Genomic DNA, 17,303 nt, shown 5'->3' with positions numbered 1-17,303 from the left:
ACAGAAGAGGAATTGAAGAGAGAGAGACAGAAGAGGAATTGAAGAGAGAGAGAGAGACAGAAGAGGAATTGAAAAGAGAGAGAGAGAGAGAGAGAGACAGAAGAGGAATTGAAAAGAGAGAGAGAGAGAGACAGACAGACGAGGAATTGAAAAGAGAGAGAGAGAGAGACAGACAGACGAGGAATTGAAAAGAGAGAGAGAGAGAGACAGACGAGGAATTGAAAAGAGAGAGAGAGAGAGACAGACGAGGAATTGAAAAGAGAGAGAGAGAGAGAGAGAGAGAGAGAGAGAGAGACAGACGAGGAATTGAAAAGAGAGAGAGAGAGACAGACAGACGAGGAATTGAAAAGAGAGAGAGAGAGAGACAGACGAGGAATTGAAAAGAGAGAGAGAGACAGACGAGGAATTGAAAAGAGAGAGAGAGACAGACGAGGAATTGAAAAGAGAGAGAGAGACAGACGAGGAATTGAAAAGAGAGAGAGAGACAGACGAGGAATTGAAAAGAGAGAGAGAGACAGACGAGGAATTGAAAAGAGAGAGAGAGACAGACAGACGAGGAATTGAAAAGAGAGAGAGAGAGACAGACGAGGAATTGAAAAGAGAGAGAGAGACAGACGAGGAATTGAAAAGAGAGAGAGAGACAGACGAGGAATTGAAAAGAGAGAGAGAGACAGACGAGGAATTGAAAAGAGAGAGAGAGAGACAGACGAGGAATTGAAAAGAGAGAGAGAGAGACAGACGAAGAATTGAAAAGAGAGAGAGAGACAGACGAGGAATTGAAAAGAGAGAGAGAGACAGACGAGGAATTGAAAAGAGAGAGAGAGAGACAGACGAGGAATTGAAAAGAGAGAGAGAGAGACAGACGAGGAATTGAAAAGAGAGAGAGAGACAGACGAGGAATTGAAAAGAGAGAGAGAGAGACAGACGAGGAATTGAAAAGAGAGAGAGAGAGAGACAAGGAATTGAAAAGAGAGAGAGAGACACACAAGGAATTGAAAAGAGAGAGAGAGACACACAAGGAATTGAAAAGAGAGAGAGAGACACACAAGGAATTGAAAAGAGAGAGAGACACACAAGGAATTGAAAAGAGAGAGAGACACACAAGGAATTGAAAAGAGAGAGAGACACACAAGGAATTGAAAAGAGAGAGACACACACAAGGAATTGAAAAAAGAGAGACAAAGAATAAAAATAGGCGAAGAAAAAATGAAAATCAAAAAGGGAAATGAAAGTTGAAAAAAAAAAAAAACAAAAAGAGAAAAAGCGTCATTTCTTACTTTCCAAGCGAGAAATAAGAAAGGAAGGCAACGTTGTTCTGTCCTGTTTTCTCAGCAGTCTGTCCAAGACGCAGAACCATCTCAGTGTTACCAGCAGATGTAGCTAACAAAAGCAAACCTCCAAAATCTTGGGCTTGATGGAGACATTCTTGGGCAAGACCAAACTCACATTTGCTGATTGCTAGCTCGGCCAATAATTTCCATTTTTGTTCGGACTAAAATAAATAAAAAAAAAATAAATACTCAAGTTAAAAATTTTATAAACAAGAAATTTTAATATTTGAAAAAAAAAAAAAAAAAATGGCAGCATTTTTATTTCAATAATCATGCTGACACACAGGTTCTCGTTAGATCACCAAAGTTAAGCAATATAAAGCCTGATCATTGCTAAAATGGGTGACCAATTTGTGAATTCCAGGTGCTGTATGTAGGAGGATGTCAACATCTCCCTGCAAAAGTTGCAAAAACCTAACAGGGATATTGCGACTAGAGACTGAATTTCATACTCCCATGGAACTTTCTCCTTTGAAGGAAGCCGGTTAAACCCGAATGGGGTTAGTGCCATTTCCATTCCAAACGCATTTGCAATTACAGTTTTTGTGACAGTGATGTTCATTCTGGTCAGGTTGGGTCAATTTCTTCCCAAACCTGCACATCCTAAATCATGGCAGCTCATGCGTGGTGGTCTTGAGCAAGGCTGCACAAAATGGCCAACCAATCATGATTCTACACTTTCTGGTGATGTCCCAGACTTTGACCATTCCTGGTTTACGGGTGGTCACTTGGTACTTGCTCGCAAAAACATTGCCGCTCTGATGGAGACTGCCGATGACGAACCACCACTGACCCCACTATGTGAAGATCATAAGTCCAATCATTCGGCGGTGTTAGTCGTCAGAGTTGTATAATTAAAGAGCAGAGGTTACTTTTAAGTAGCAATACACATGGCCGTTAAAACGCTTTGGATAATCACAGATTTCAAGGGGTTTCTGCTAAAATAGTCATATTTTAAAAACCAAAGTACTTTAAATCTTCAAAATACCACCGTTTTGTTCGGAAATGAATATACTTTCAAATGAATCAGTAAATAATAACATACATTATATATTTTTAGAGTTTTAAGCAAATAAAGTGATAAAAATGTGAACATCATAAAACGGCATTTTCGGTAAGATTTTGTAACGAAACCCCCCCCCCCGATTTCTAAACATTCGTACCGTGTTTCTGTAAAGAATTTTTTAATGAAATTTAGAAATTAGCCAAAAGAGATGTCATTTTCAATAATTTCGAGTGTTCGAAATTCATTTGACCACTCGTTTTTTTGTTGTGTTAAAAAAAAAGATTTCAAAATGGCGAGTATTGAAAATTTTGAAAAAAAAATTTCTTCAGACACTCACTATTAAATAAAACAATCTTTTTACTATGTTTATTCGTTAAAAATGATTGGATAGTGTTTTCTCTTGTGGTATGTAGCAATTTAAAAACATAATACCCGAAAAAATCGTTATGAATTTGAATAAATACTTCTGTAGCATTAGTGATAGTAGCAGCAGCAGCGATAACATGGCGTAAACAGACATTTTGTTTTTGTTATTTTTATTTCAAATCAATTTTTTAATTGAAAATCTGGTTATAAAAAAAATTCTTAGATGTTAGAGCTATTTTGTTATCAACCATACAAATATTTTTAAAAATTGGGTATTAGTAAATTTTAAAATATTTTAACAAGCGAAAATGTGAAATATGATGTTTTGGTTCACGTGTACGATTACGAATGGTAACACACTTCTAATTTTCGTCCCTTAAAAAATGTTTTCAGTGAATTATTATCGAATGGAAACTAATCTAACCGATTAAAAAAAAAAAATAAAAATCAATATTTAAATATTTGTAGGAGGTGCTCAGTTAAAAAATAAAAACGGTAGAAAAGGACATGAAATGTAATTAAAAATCAAAATGACATTAATTCAAAATTTTTTAACAATTTGTCAGCTTTAGCAAAAACTTGTTTCTTTTTCATATTTAAATAGAATTTAAATACTTGATATTTTTCCAAGCATCAGGTTTTCTGTTACTGTTAGTTTCTTTTTTAAATAACATTTATTTTTGTCTGTCATAATTCTTGTAAAGTTTCACAATGGGTATCAAACACCCTTTTAAAAAAAAAAAAAAAAACGCTTAATTCTATGTCTAATCCTAGGTATGAGTGGCAAGCCTCCTCCTAAAACCTTTAGCCTTAACAATAATGCTAAGTACAAGTGGCAGAGCTCCCCACTAAACAAACTTCCTCTGTGAGCTCATATAAACGTAAAAAAAAAAAGCATAAAAAAGTTTGAAGAAAAAGTGCACATGATTAATCCCCACCCCGCAAAAAAAAAAAAAATTGGTCAACTGTCCTAAAACGCTAGAATCGTCTTGAAATGGTGAATTATTTTACATTTATGTGAAACCAACCCCCACTCTAAATTCTAAAATTGTTTTTATTTTGTTTCTATCAAGTCTTCAGGATGTTCACACATAATTATCATTAACCCAAAGTCAGAGTGGCAACCTCCCTACTTTCTCATAATTGCACAAAGACCCTCTTAAAACCACGCATAATCGCTTTTTAGAAAACAAACAAATAAACAAAAAAAAAAAACACCCAGGATTTATCTATCATAGGAAAAAGGGGGGGGGGTAACTGCCCTAAAGCACTCGAATGATTCAAAATGGGAAATCATTTTACATTAAATTCTAAAATAATTTTTGTTTATATTAAAGTTTTTCAAGTTGTTCACATGCAATTGTCTATAAAGGTAGAAACATATTTTTGAGAGGTGGTCAGATGGGGAGGGGTAGCAGAAGGTATTAATCTACAATAATACCAAAGAAATATTGCAATATATTCATTTTTAACCAATCCTAGATTTCGATTTTAGTTTTTGGCACATAAAATGCATTACAACTAAACTTAGAGTTCTCTAACTTCTTTTCTTTTAATGAATACATGGCATTTTTAAGCAATCACAGCATATTTATGTGAATTTACTGCAGATTATTTGGAAACCATTCATTTCTGGGGATTTTCAGTAGCATATTCAGATTCCTTGCACAAAAATACACTTATATGGCAAATTTCATTGCTTAGTCTTGTGTTTTAACAAAAATATAGCATTTTTACCGAAAAAGTAGTGCAAAAAATGTGACAAAACACATATGATCTTAAAGAGGGAAAAATATCCAAACACACAGGGCATAAAAATAGTCATAACTTGATTTTAATTGGATTTTTAAAATTTAAAAAGATTCTTTCTTAGCTTATCAAGCTATTTCTATATATACCAATATTGAAATATTTTAAGCCATTTAAATTTTTTCATGTGTATTGCTATTTTAGGCAAGATAAATAACAATTCAATGGCTGTTTTTTTTGTTTTTTGTTTTTGGAATCCTTTGAGATGAGTAATTTATTTATTTATTTGCGAACTGTTATCCTCATCTTTATAGTTGTCGCACCATGTTTTGCCCAATTAATCCTCTGGCCGGCTTTGGGCAGGATTGAAACTGCTATCTTCAGACAATGCCCACCTGAAACCGTAGAGACTCAACACCTCTATAAACTGTCCTGTTGGTCCTGAAGTTGAAAGTCCTGTTGCAGCTAACCACCTTAGGAAGGCCGGTGAACAAATCTGAATACCCCTTATATTAAATCTAGAGTCTGTAGACTAAAAATTGACAGAGTAGTTTGATAGGGAAATGTATACACACAGATACACACAATTTCACTTTATATATATATATATATATATATATATATATATATATATATATATATATATTATATATATATATATATATAATATAAAGCTGAATATCTGTGTGTGTGTGTCTGGTCATGAATAGGCTCCTATATGGTTGACTATTTTAAAAAAATGATTGCATATACTGATAAAAATGTATCGAGACACAGGAATGGGTATGTTTGATCTGGCAGAATGGTGGTTCATTAAAATTGTGGGGTCTGCGTTCGCGCCTGGTCCACAAAATATGGAAATAAAAAATTTAAAAACTAAAAAAAAACGTTTACAAGTGTTTTTGATATAGATGTACATAAGAATACTTTGATAAGTATGTTTTAACTTAAATAGGGATGGTATAAAATTGTGGGGTATGCGTTCGTGCCTGGCCTCCATAGAATGGAAATAGGCACAAACTTTAATAAAGACTTTTCATATCTATCTGCGTAAGTATACTTTGATAATTATGTTTCAGTTTGAAGAAATATGGTATAATAAAATTATGGGGTGTTCGTTCGCACCTGACCTCCATAGAATGGAAGTATGTCACAAAGTTTAACAAGGTTTTTTTTAATATAGATCCACAGAATATTGTGATAAGTGTTTCAGTGTGAACAGGTATGATATAATAAATTATGGGGTTTATCTATTTTATTTTTACTTTCATCATATTTTGCTTTGGTTTGGATACCCCCAAATTCGAAGCTATCTCTTTACAACCCTTCCTTTTCATAACCTATCATACTTTCATAAATCAGAGTCCATTTTCTGTAGGCTGTTTTTGAACCCAGTCAACGAGTACTTTTGCTAGTATATATATACATACTAGCATTTCAGCCAGGCGATGCCCGAATGTTTGGAGGTGTATGTTGAGCAAAAAAAAAAAAAAAAAAAAAGCAGTCAATTTTTTTTAACTTTGACCCTTATTATGACCCCTTAACATTTAATGTTTTGGACTCAAATCAAGTTATTAAATTAGATCCATGTCCAAGGAACCTATATATAAAATTTCAAGTGTTTAGACCCAAAATTGTCGGAGGAGTTTGGTAGAGTTCTCAAAGGTCAAATTGTTGAACTTTGACCCTTTAACAGCCGAATTTCTGGCCAAAAATGGATTACAAAGATTTTCCCAAATCTCAGTACTCTGTATCTTAAATTCCGAGTCTGTAGACGTAAAATTGACAGAGTTATTGGATAGGGAAATGTACACAGACACGTTCACTTTTATAGACATATATTTATATTTTGATTTACAGAAAGTTTAGATGAGATAAGTCATCGTTACCTCATCTAAACTTTCTGTAAATAAAAATATAAATAATACACTCTTATTTTAGGAATTTTTCCTTATAATAGAGCACTCTATATAACTAAATATATAAATGGATAACAATAGAGTTACAGTACAAAGGTTTATTCATCTTATTTTTTAATTTCTTACACAAAATGTCAAATATTCCACATTTTTTTTTTTTTTAATTAAAAAGTTTTTTTTACGGCAACTGTTTCGTTACATAAAATAGCAATACCACATCATTTTTTCTTTAGATTGAATAAACTTAAATCAAGTATTATTGAAAAGAGCATAAAAAACAAAGAAATAATATCTTTAGTTTTTTAAAACTGGCCCATTAGAACTGGAGTTATGACCATTTAAAGTATCAAAAAATGTGTGGTTCACTTGACATTTTGGCTTAAGTCAGTCCTATTCAAATGCATATAAGCTTGTGATTGAAAATGGTAGGAAATTTGCACAATTTACAGACTAACCCATCATTAAAAAGTTGTAACTTCAGATCTTTTTAAAATATGATGAAATTTTGAACATACTTACGGATTAATTAGCATATTGCAGTTTCATTTTAACTGCTTTAAGTAGAAACATCATAAAAAACAGCTAAGAAAAATGGTAAAATAAGGCTTTATCATCATAGGAAGTATTATTATGATGGACATTATCATTTGCCATTATAACATCATGAAAAATCCAAGATGGCGACCAGGAAATCTAAAATGACGACCAGGAAATCTAAGATGGCGACCGGGAAATCCAACATGGCACCATGACATGATTCAAAGAAATTAACAAAACATGGCGTGTACAGATTACAATTATAATATTTTCAAGTATATTAAATTAATGAGGATAATTAAATGTCATTTTTAACGGCTTCAAATTACTGTGACAATTATCGAGTGAGTTTCTACCACTATTTTGTATAATTTTTTTTTTAAAGGAAATTTTGTACAGATCAGAATTATGTTTTCAAGTACATTAAACTAATTAGCATAATTAAGTTGCATTCTAATGGCTTTAAGTAGAAGCATTATAAAAAAACAGTTTAAAAAATGGGAGGTAAGGCTTTATCATCATGCAAAATATTATTCAGATGGACATTATCATTTGTCATCATTACATCGTGAAAAATCCAAGATGGCAACCAGGAAATCCAAGATGGCCACCACGACGTGATTTAAAGAAATTATTAACAAAATCTGGCTTGCAGCATATCAAATGAAAGGAAATTTTTTGTACAGATTACAATTATAATATTTCCAAGTATATTAAATTAATGAGGATAATTAAATTTCATTTTTAACGGCTTCAAATTACTGTGACAATTATCGGATGAGTCTATCACTATTTTGTATAATTTTTTTTTAAGTCATTGTTAAGAGTTCAAGAGACATCACGGACATTTTTTTCTTGTTCTCATGTAACGCTTGACACAACTTGCTTTTTGAACAGAATAAGCATTTACAATACCAAAAATTTATCAAGGTAGGTAGAAGAGTAACTTGCCTTTGGTAAAATTTATTTGTTATATATTTGTTTTTTTGGCTATCTTTTCATACCTCTGTGGATTGTAAAACAAACCCACAGATATTTGTGTGTGAGCCATGATGCACAAAAATTGTCACTATTTCTCTAGCATAAGTTTTTATCCAATTCTTTCCAAATTTTAAGACAAAAGAAATTAATGTTTTCATTATTAAAAAGCGTTTGAACACAATGTTTATCTTTATCTTTGCATTACAAAACGTTAACTTTGAGATGTTTTATTTACAACTCAAAAACCAACAAAAACAAAAAAGCAATGTTCATTGTGGTTATTCTTTTTTCAAATAACTTATTTTTTAAAAAAATATTCTTTTCTTTTCCATAATTAAAAACTTGTTTTCTAAATAATAACAAAAATAAAATGAATACTTTATGTTCGTAAGTTGTTTACAGATTTTTTTGTGTGTGTCATGACGCACAAAAATTCTGTTTATAATGCGCTTGCTATTATTGCTAACAATTCTAGCATAAAAAGTTTTTATTCAATTCTTTTCAAATTTTAAGACAAAAGAAATGAATATATTCGCTATTAAACAGCGTTTGAACAGTTTCTATCTTTAATTATCTTTGTACTACAAAGCGTCAACTTTGAGATATTCTAACTTTTGACTGGAAAAACATACGTGTTCAAATTCCATAGCAAAGACAATTCTTTTCCCTGATTAGCAAAAACAACTAGAAACTTTGTCGACGGGTACAACTTCCGCTACACACCCCAACTGCTTATTTGCAAAAAGTGATCTACCGTCAGCGGGTATGTTTCATCATTAATAGTCGGATTTAAATAGCGATTTCTTTGACTATACAAATCACAACAAAAATATTAAAATACCATTTTTAAGTAAATTTTATTGTGAATCCGGTTATATAAGTTTCATTTATTTTGATGGAGATAGGAGAAATATACTTATTGAAAACCAAGAACAACAAAAAAAAAAGCAATGTTCATTGTGGTTATTCTTTTTTCAAATAATTTTCTTAAAATATTCTTTTCCTTTCCATAATTAAAAACTTGTTTTCTAAATAATAACAAAAATAAAATGAATACTTTATGTCCGTAAGTTGACGAAATATGTGTTTACAGATTTTTTTGTGTGCGCTACGACACAAAAATTCTATGTTTATAATGTGCGTGTTACTATTGCTAACGATTCTATCATAAAAAGTTTTTACCCAATTCTTTTCAAATTTTAAGACAAAAGAAATGAATATATTCGCTATTAAATAGCGTTTGAATAGTTTCTATCTTTACATATTTTTGTATTACAAAGCATTAACTTTGAGAGATATTCTAACTTTTGACTAGAAAGACGTAGGTGTTGTGTTCAAATTCTTTTTCCTGATTAGCTAAAACAATTAGAAACGTCCTTGATGGGTACAACTTTAGCTTCGAGTGTTTATGTGAACACACCCCGACCGCTTATTTGCAAAACGTGATCTACTGTCAGCGCACATGCTATGGTGACAGGCTTCGTCATTAATAGTCGGATTTAAATAGCGATTTCTTTGAATATACAAATCACAACAAAAATATTAAAATACCATTTTTAAGTAAATTTTATTGTGAATCCGGTTATATAAGTTTTATTTTGATGGAGGTAGGTTGGTTTTTTTGTTTTACGGCATATCAACACTTATCAGGTTATTTAATGCCGAATCCAAAGATTTTGAAGAACATTTTTTTATAGAATATATTTGTTGTTTTCAAGTCAGTTTCTATTTAACCCATGGTTGGGACCCTAACAACTATTACCACTCCGGGTCAGAGTGGACCTGGGAGCAATGGCAATTATAGGGTGGCTCCACACTCCCCAAAGCCCGCAAGCTGGGGCCTCACCATTGGATATAGTTTAAGGTCATATCCAGGACCGATGGAGGTAGGAGAAATGTACTTATTACTGATTTAAAAACTATGAGTGTCAAATTAAGTAGTAGTGTGTGCCTTGTCTAGCGTTGAACGTTATGTTGTTTGGTATTGCTACGTAAAAGCAATCAGTTATTATTACGTCAATATTGAATGTATTCATTGCATACTCTTCAGAAAACAGGAATTTATTTATTTTAGAGAAAAAAAAAAAAAACAAGGTATATCATTACTCAAGCTGAAAAAAATTATCTAGGAAAACATTTTGAAATTTTTGTTATAGATTATAAGATGTTGAAAAGTTGTTAGTTTAAAAACTCACCTCTGCTTCTTTTGCAAGCTGATAAGCAACTCGTAAGTCTCCCAATTGTAGAGCCAGCTCAAATTTATGCTCAGGATCACACGTTACAGCAAGGGCCTGAGATTTGAAACCCTGAAAGATAAACAAGCAATCTTAAAGCATTAAACTCCAACCAACTTTAGAAATAAAATAAAAAATAAAATAATCATACAATTATGAAAAAAAAAAAAAAAAAATTGGCCTATTCATTTATTAAATAAATCAGTTTTGGGGATTAGATATTTTAGTTGTTTTGTTTACGGCATATCAACCCTTTTCAGGTTATTTAATGCAGAATCCAGTGATTTTGGAAATAGTATTCATATTGCATCCAGTTATTTTGTAGAAGGGTTTTATTCTTCAAACTCTTTGTATCTTCAATCGCTAGTTTGTAGTGTTTGGTTTGGTTGTTTTATAGTGGATTTTATTGTTTTTGTTCCCTGCTCTGCAGAACATGAATGAGTTTTGCAATGGGAGAGGGAAAAGGGTACAGTATTAATGTTTGGTACATTTTAAGTTAGGAAACCAGCCAGGAAATGGGGGGGGGGGGAGAAAAAGAAAGGGGAAATGGGAAGAAGAAAAAGGGGGGAAAAGGTGGGTAGTTGTTTTTGTTTTTTGCAGAACATAATTAAGTTTTGCAAAAGGAAGTAGAAAAACGAAAAGCATCAGTGTCGGGTGCATTTAGTCTCAGGAAGCCAATATCTTCAGGCAGCCTGATCTGGTAACACCAGATCTATTTTAAAATGATATGATGTACAATCAGGCTGGCTTTGGTGTTGTGAGAGGTCATGTTGGTGATGTTCTCGACATATGACCAAATGAAGTAGTCTAGCGGATTCAGGTCAGGTGAGGAGGAGGAGGAGGAGGAGGAGGAGGAGGAGGAGGGGAGACAGTGAGAGAAGGATAAAAAGTTGTAGCACACTCAGGGTTTGCGAATGACCACTTGCTTGACCAGGGAATCAACACTCTCTTCAGCACATCCAAGAACATTTTGGTGTTTACTTTCAAGCAGACTTCGAAGATGTGAGGTGGCATGATATGGCCCTCACTTGAAATCACACCAAAGACCAAAACTAGGGGTTATCTTATGCGTTGAGCTGTGCCCTCAAATAATCTCGCTCGTTGAACACTGTGTCACTTTCAGACATGATAGAAGGCTCCTATCGCTCTTGGGATTTGTATGCAATTGGCCAGTTTAGAGTAGATGGTCTGCAACAAAAAAATATCAAAAGAAAACTGGTTTTCATTAAATTGAAATGAAATCATGTCCTCTTTTCTAGAGTGACAATTTTTATCGTCCATCCTGTAGATTAGGGCACGCTAAAACATTGATAAATATGTTCAATAAGGTGCCGGAAGCAAAAAACAAAAAAAAATCTCAATTAGACTGACCTGTTTTTCAAGGAAGTGAGCAACTCTAGTCCGCTGTTCCCGAGGAATGGTTGGTAAAACTTTGTCGGCAGTTTCAAAATCCCGTCTCATCACAACGGTTTGGTATTCCAACACAGAAAGCAATAACGAATAACTGACGACATTGAGTTCTTTGTCACCGAGGTATAACCGATTGTCTTTCGGTATGTAACCCAGCAAATACATAACTCTGAAAGACAAAAAAATAAAATGAATTCATAGTATTAAAATCTACTCAAATCTATGTGACATCACGTGTCTAAAACACCAACGCTGATGTAAGCCTAAATCTAGTTATTATAGCAGCGAAGATTCAGTACAGTTCCGATCTTGAATGTTAAGTAATTCCTAGTAACAAAGATGGCAGCAAAGATTCAGTGCAGTTCCGATCTTGAATGTTAAGTAATTCCTAGTAACAAAGATGGCCGTGAAGATTCAGTCCAGTTCCGATCTTGAATGTTAAGTAATTCCTAGTAACAAAGATGGCAGTGAAGATTCAGTCCAGTTCCGATCTTGAATGTTAAGTAATTCCTAGTAACAAAGATGGCAGCGAAGAATCAATGCAGCTCCGATCTTGAATGTTAAGTAATTCCTAGTAACAAAGATGGCAGCAAAGATTCAGTCCAGTTCCGATCTTGAATGTTAAGTAATTCCTAGTAACAAAGATGGCAGTGAAGATTCAGTCCAGTTCCGATCTTGAATGTTAAGTAATTCCTAGTAACAAAGATGGCAGTGAAGAATCAATGCAGCTCCGATCTTGAATGTTAAGTAATTCCTAGTAACAAAGATGGCAGCAAAGATTCAGTCCAGTTCCGATCTTGAATGTTAAGTAATTCCTAGTAACAAAGATGGCAGTGAAGATTCAGTCCAGTTCCGATCTTGAATGTTAAGTAATTCCTAGTAACAAAGATGGCAGTGAAGAATCAATGCAGCTCCGATCTTGAATGTTAAGTAATTCCTAGTAACAAAGATGGCAGCAAAGATTCAGTCCAGTTCCGATCTTGAATGTTAAGTAATTCCTAGTAACAAAGATGGCAGTGAAGATTCAGTCCAGTTCCGATCTTGAATGTTAAGTAATTCCTAGTAACAAAGATGGCAGTGAAGATTCAGTCCAGTTCCGATCTTGAATGTTAAGTAATTCCTAGTAACAAAGATGGCAGTGAAGAATCAATGCAGCTCCGATCTTGAATGTTAAGTAATTCCTAGTAACAAAGATGGCAGCAAAGATTCAGTCCAGTTCTGATCTTGAATGTTAAGTAATTCCTAGTAACAAAGATGGCGGGTAAGAATCAAATGCAGTTTCGATCTTGAATGTTAAGTAATTCCTAGTAACAAAGATGGCAGCAAAGATTCAGTGCAGTTCTGATCTTGAATGTTAAGTAATTCCTAGTAACAAAGATGGCAGTGAAGATTCAGTGCAGTTCTGATCTTGAATGTTAAGTAATTCCTAGTAACAAAGATGGCCGTGAAGATTCAGTGCAGTTCCGATCTTGAGTGTTAAGTAATTCCTAGTAACAAAGATGGCAGTGAAGATTCAGTGCAGTTCCGATCTTGAATGTTAAGTAATTCCTAGTAACAAAGATGGCAGTGAAGATTCAGTGCAGTTCCGATCTTGAATGTTAAGTAATTCCTAGTAACAAAGATGGCAGTGAAGATTCAGTGCAGTTCCGATCTTGAATGTTACGTAATTCCTAGTAACAAAGATGGCAGTGAAGATTCAGTGCAGTTCCGATCTTGAATGTTAAGTAATTCCTAGTAACAAAGATGGCAGCAAAGATTCAGTGCAGTTCCGATCTTGAATGTTAAGTAATTCCTAGTAACAAAGATGGCAGTGAAGATTCAGTGCAGTTCCGATCTTGAATGTTAAGTAATTCCTAGTAACAAAGATGGCAGCGAAGAATCAATGCAGCTCCGATCTTGAATGTTAAGTAATTCCTAGTAACAAAGATGGCAGTGAAGATTCAGTCCAGTTCTGATCTTGAATGTTAAGTAATTCCTAGTAACAAAGATGGCAGTGAAGATTCAGTGCAGTTCCGATCTTGAATGTTAAGTAATTCCTAGTAACAAAGATGGCAGCGAAGAATCAATGCAGCTCCGATCTTGAATGTTAAGTAATTCCTAGTAACAAAGATGGCAGCGAAGAACCAGTGCAGTTCCGATCTTGAATGTTAAGTAATTCCTAGTAACAAAGATGGCAGTGAAGATTCAGTGCAGTTCCGATCTTGAATGTTAAGTAATTCCTAGTAACAAAGATGGCAGCGAAGAATCAATGCAGCTCCGATCTTGAATGTTAAGTAATTCCTAGTAACAAAGATGGCAGTGAAGAATCAATGCAGCTCCGATCTTGAATGTTAAGTAATTCCTAGTAACAAAGATGGCAGCAAAGATTCAGTCCAGTTCTGATCTTGAATGTTAAGTAATTCCTAGTAACAAAGATGGCAGCAAAGATTCAGTCCAGTTCTGATCTTGAATGTTAAGTAATTCCTAGTAACAAAGATGGCAGCAAAGATTCAGTCCAGTTCCGATCTTGAATGTTAAGTAATTCCTAGTAACAAAGATGGCAGTGAAGATTCAGTGCAGTTCCGATCTTGAATGTTAAGTAATTCCTAGTAACAAAGATGGCAGTGAAGAATCAATGCAGTTCCGATCTTGAATGTTAAGTAATTCCTAGTAACAAAGATGGCAGCAAAGATTCAGTCCAGTTCTGATCTTGAATGTTAAGTAATTCCTAGTAACAAAGATGGCAGCAAAGATTCAGTCCAGTTCCGATCTTGAATGTTAAGTAATTCCTAGTAACAAAGATGGCAGTGAAGATTCAGTGCAGTTCCGATCTTGAATGTTAAGTAATTCCTAGTAACAAAGATGGCAGTGAAGAATCAATGCAGTTCCGATCTTGAATGTTAAGTAATTCCTAGTAACAAAGATGGCAGTGAAGATTCAGTCCAGTTCCGATCTTGAATGTTAAGTAATTCCTAGTAACAAAGATGGCAGTGAAGAATCAATGCAGCTCCGATCTTGAATGTTAAGTAATTCCTAGTAACAAAGATGGCAGCAAAGATTCAGTGCAGTTCCGATCTTGAATGTTAAGTAATTCCTAGTAACAAAGATGGCAGTGAAGATTCAGTGCAGTTCCGATCTTGAATGTTAAGTAATTCCTAGTAACAAAGATGGCAGCAAAGATTCAGTCCAGTTCTGATCTTGAATGTTAAGTAATTCCTAGTAACAAAGATGGCAGTGAAGATTCAGTGCAGTTCCGATCTTGAATGTTAAGTAATTCCTAGTAACAAAGATGGCAGTGAAGATTCAGTCCAGTTCTGATCTTGAATGTTAAGTAATTCCTAGTAACAAAGATGGCAGTGAAGATTCAGTGCAGTTCCGATCTTGAATGTTAAGTAATTCCTAGTAACAAAGATGGCAGTGAAGAATCAATGCAGCTCCGATCTTGAATGTTAAGTAATTCCTAGTAACAAAGATGGCAGCAAAGATTCAGTCCAGTTCTGATCTTGAATGTTAAGTAATTCCTAGTAACAAAGATGGCAGCGAAGAACCAGTGCAGTTCCGATCTTGAATGTTAAGTAATTCCTAGTAACAAAGATGGCAGCGAAGAACCAGTGCAGTTCCGATCTTGAGTGTTAAGTAATTCCTAGTAACAAAGATGGCAGCAAAGATTCAGTGCAGTTCCGATCTTGAATGTTAAGTAATTCCTAGTAACAAAGATGGCAGTGAAGATTCAGTCCAGTTCTGATCTTGAATGTTAAGTAATTCCTAGTAACAAAGATGGCAGTGAAGATTCAGTCCAGTTCTGATCTTGAATGTTAAGTAATTCCTAGTAACAAAGATGGCAGTGAAGATTCAGTGCAGTTCCGATCTTGAATGTTAAGTAATTCCTAGTAACAAAGATGGCAGTGAAGATTCAGTGCAGTTCCGATCTTGAATGTTAAGTAATTCCTAGTAACAAAGATGGCAGTGAAGAATCAATGCAGCTCCGATCTTGAATGTTAAGTAATTCCTAGTAACAAAGATGGCAGCAAAGATTCAGTCCAGTTCTGATCTTGAATGTTAAGTAATTCCTAGTAACAAAGATGGCAGCGAAGAACCAGTGCAGTTCCGATCTTGAATGTTAAGTAATTCCTAGTAACAAAGATGGCAGTGAAGATTCAGTGCAGTTCCGATCTTGAATGTTAAGTAATTCCTAGTAACAAAGATGGCAGTGAAGATTCAGTGCAGTTCCGATCTTGAATGTTAAGTAATTCCTAGTAACAAAGATGGCAGTGAAGAATCAATGCAGCTCCGATCTTGAATGTTAAGTAATTCCTAGTAACAAAGATGGCAGCAAAGATTCAGTCCAGTTCTGATCTTGAATGTTAAGTAATTCCTAGTAACAAAGATGGCAGCGAAGAACCAGTGCAGTTCCGATCTTGAGTGTTAAGTAATTCCTAGTAACAAAGATGGCGGCGAAGATTCAGTGGCTGTTTCCGAAGACGCCGCTCCCCACGTCATTCAGGAGGAGAAACCAACCCCCTCTTGAATTGTCCATTTTCCCCGGCGTTCAATTAACAACTGATTAAAATCTACGTATCATCACGTGTCCAAAACCCCAACGCTGACGTAAGCCTAAATCTAGTTAGTTCATTTACATAAACTAAAATTCCTCCAAAACTTTGTTTACTTTTATTTTCAAAGTTAACATTCTTTTGTAGTCTTTTATTATTTCAACTCTCACTCACATTTTTCCAAATGTGCTGTGGCAGAACTAACCTAGGTTACCCACTAATAGACTATTCCAATCGCAATAAATAATGAAAGACTAAGCCATAAGGTGTCGGTCGATATCCGGTACTCGTACTGGATTGGTGGCTAATGTGTGGTGTCCGCACAGATGTTGCACTCAAATTAATTGTCCTAAGTCAATGGAAGGGGAAAACCTTCTATACTAAGACAATTCATTTTTGCAGAATCCCCTTTTGAGGAGAGCTGGTTATCTCCCACATTAAACCGACCTTGTGTATCATTTTGTTTCGTGGGAAACAAATAAATAACCAGTCGATATCCGGTAGACCAACCTAGTTCATTCGTCAGCTACAACAAACAACCCACCTATTGTATGCTTGGCAATACATGTTGTTACTTTATTTGACGTTCTGTTTTTCTTTGTAACCCTTTAACTATAACAGTGGCGACATCGGATTTCAAACTCACAGAGGTCACTCGAATGTAAAATACCATCCAGCACTCATGATGGAAAGCTGAATTAAACCGTCAGAAAACACTGATAGAAGGAAAAAAAAATGGAATTCTGGAAAACCAAATGAGTGCATGGACATAAAAGTTTGAATTGCAAACTTGTGGAAAGTAAGAATATTTTCGTATTTTTTTTCTTCTCTCACATCTGGACGAACCCGTGAATTAAAAAAAAGAGAGAGAATACAAATGATTCATGTTTTTTTTCTTGTGCCATTAAATAAGTGTGTCAGCGAATTTCTTTTTTTTATACTTATTAAAAAAAAAAAGTAAATACGGTTTTCAGCTTTTTTTTTTTTTGTCCTGTTCTATGGGAAAAGACATTTGGAAAAAATATTGAATATTTCTGTTGACATATATATTTTTTTTCTCATCTATGAAAAAGACATTTTTTTGTTTTGTTTTTGGAAGAAATATTTTTTCCAAGGTTAAAACTGTACATTCAACGTTCATTTGCAAAGGGATTGAAAAAAATGAAATACTGTTCCCCCCCCCCCCCAGTTGTTCTAAAAATACTAAAACCTGGTTAATCTGAACACGGTTTTGTTAA

At 34.2% G+C, this 17,303-nt stretch overlaps 1 protein-coding gene across 4 annotated transcripts in view; it reads right to left on the bottom strand.

The window, feature by feature from the left end:
- The window catches only part of LOC145269029 (coatomer subunit beta'-like), a 122,456-nt gene that overhangs the window by 57,119 nt on the left and 48,034 nt on the right, over positions 1–17,303 (bottom strand). For all 4 annotated transcript variants that reach the window (XM_080124616.1, XM_080124618.1, XM_080124617.1 and 1 more), the window contains exons 14-16: positions 11,495–11,702; positions 10,085–10,195; positions 1,278–1,492 (exon numbers count right to left, since the gene is read on the bottom strand). In XM_080124616.1, coding sequence (XP_079980742.1) covers positions 1,278–1,492; positions 10,085–10,195; positions 11,495–11,702 — 534 coding nt within the window. The remainder of the gene's footprint in view (positions 1–1,277; positions 1,493–10,084; positions 10,196–11,494; positions 11,703–17,303) is intronic.

This window comes from Euprymna scolopes, chromosome 45 (genome assembly GCF_053919585.1).
Source record: "Euprymna scolopes isolate OS-2025 chromosome 45, ASM5391958v1, whole genome shotgun sequence".
Taxonomy (NCBI): Eukaryota; Metazoa; Mollusca; class Cephalopoda; order Sepiida; family Sepiolidae; genus Euprymna; species Euprymna scolopes.
The sequence above is the reverse complement of the archived record's forward strand: the minus strand, read 5'-3'. Positions and strand labels throughout refer to the sequence as shown.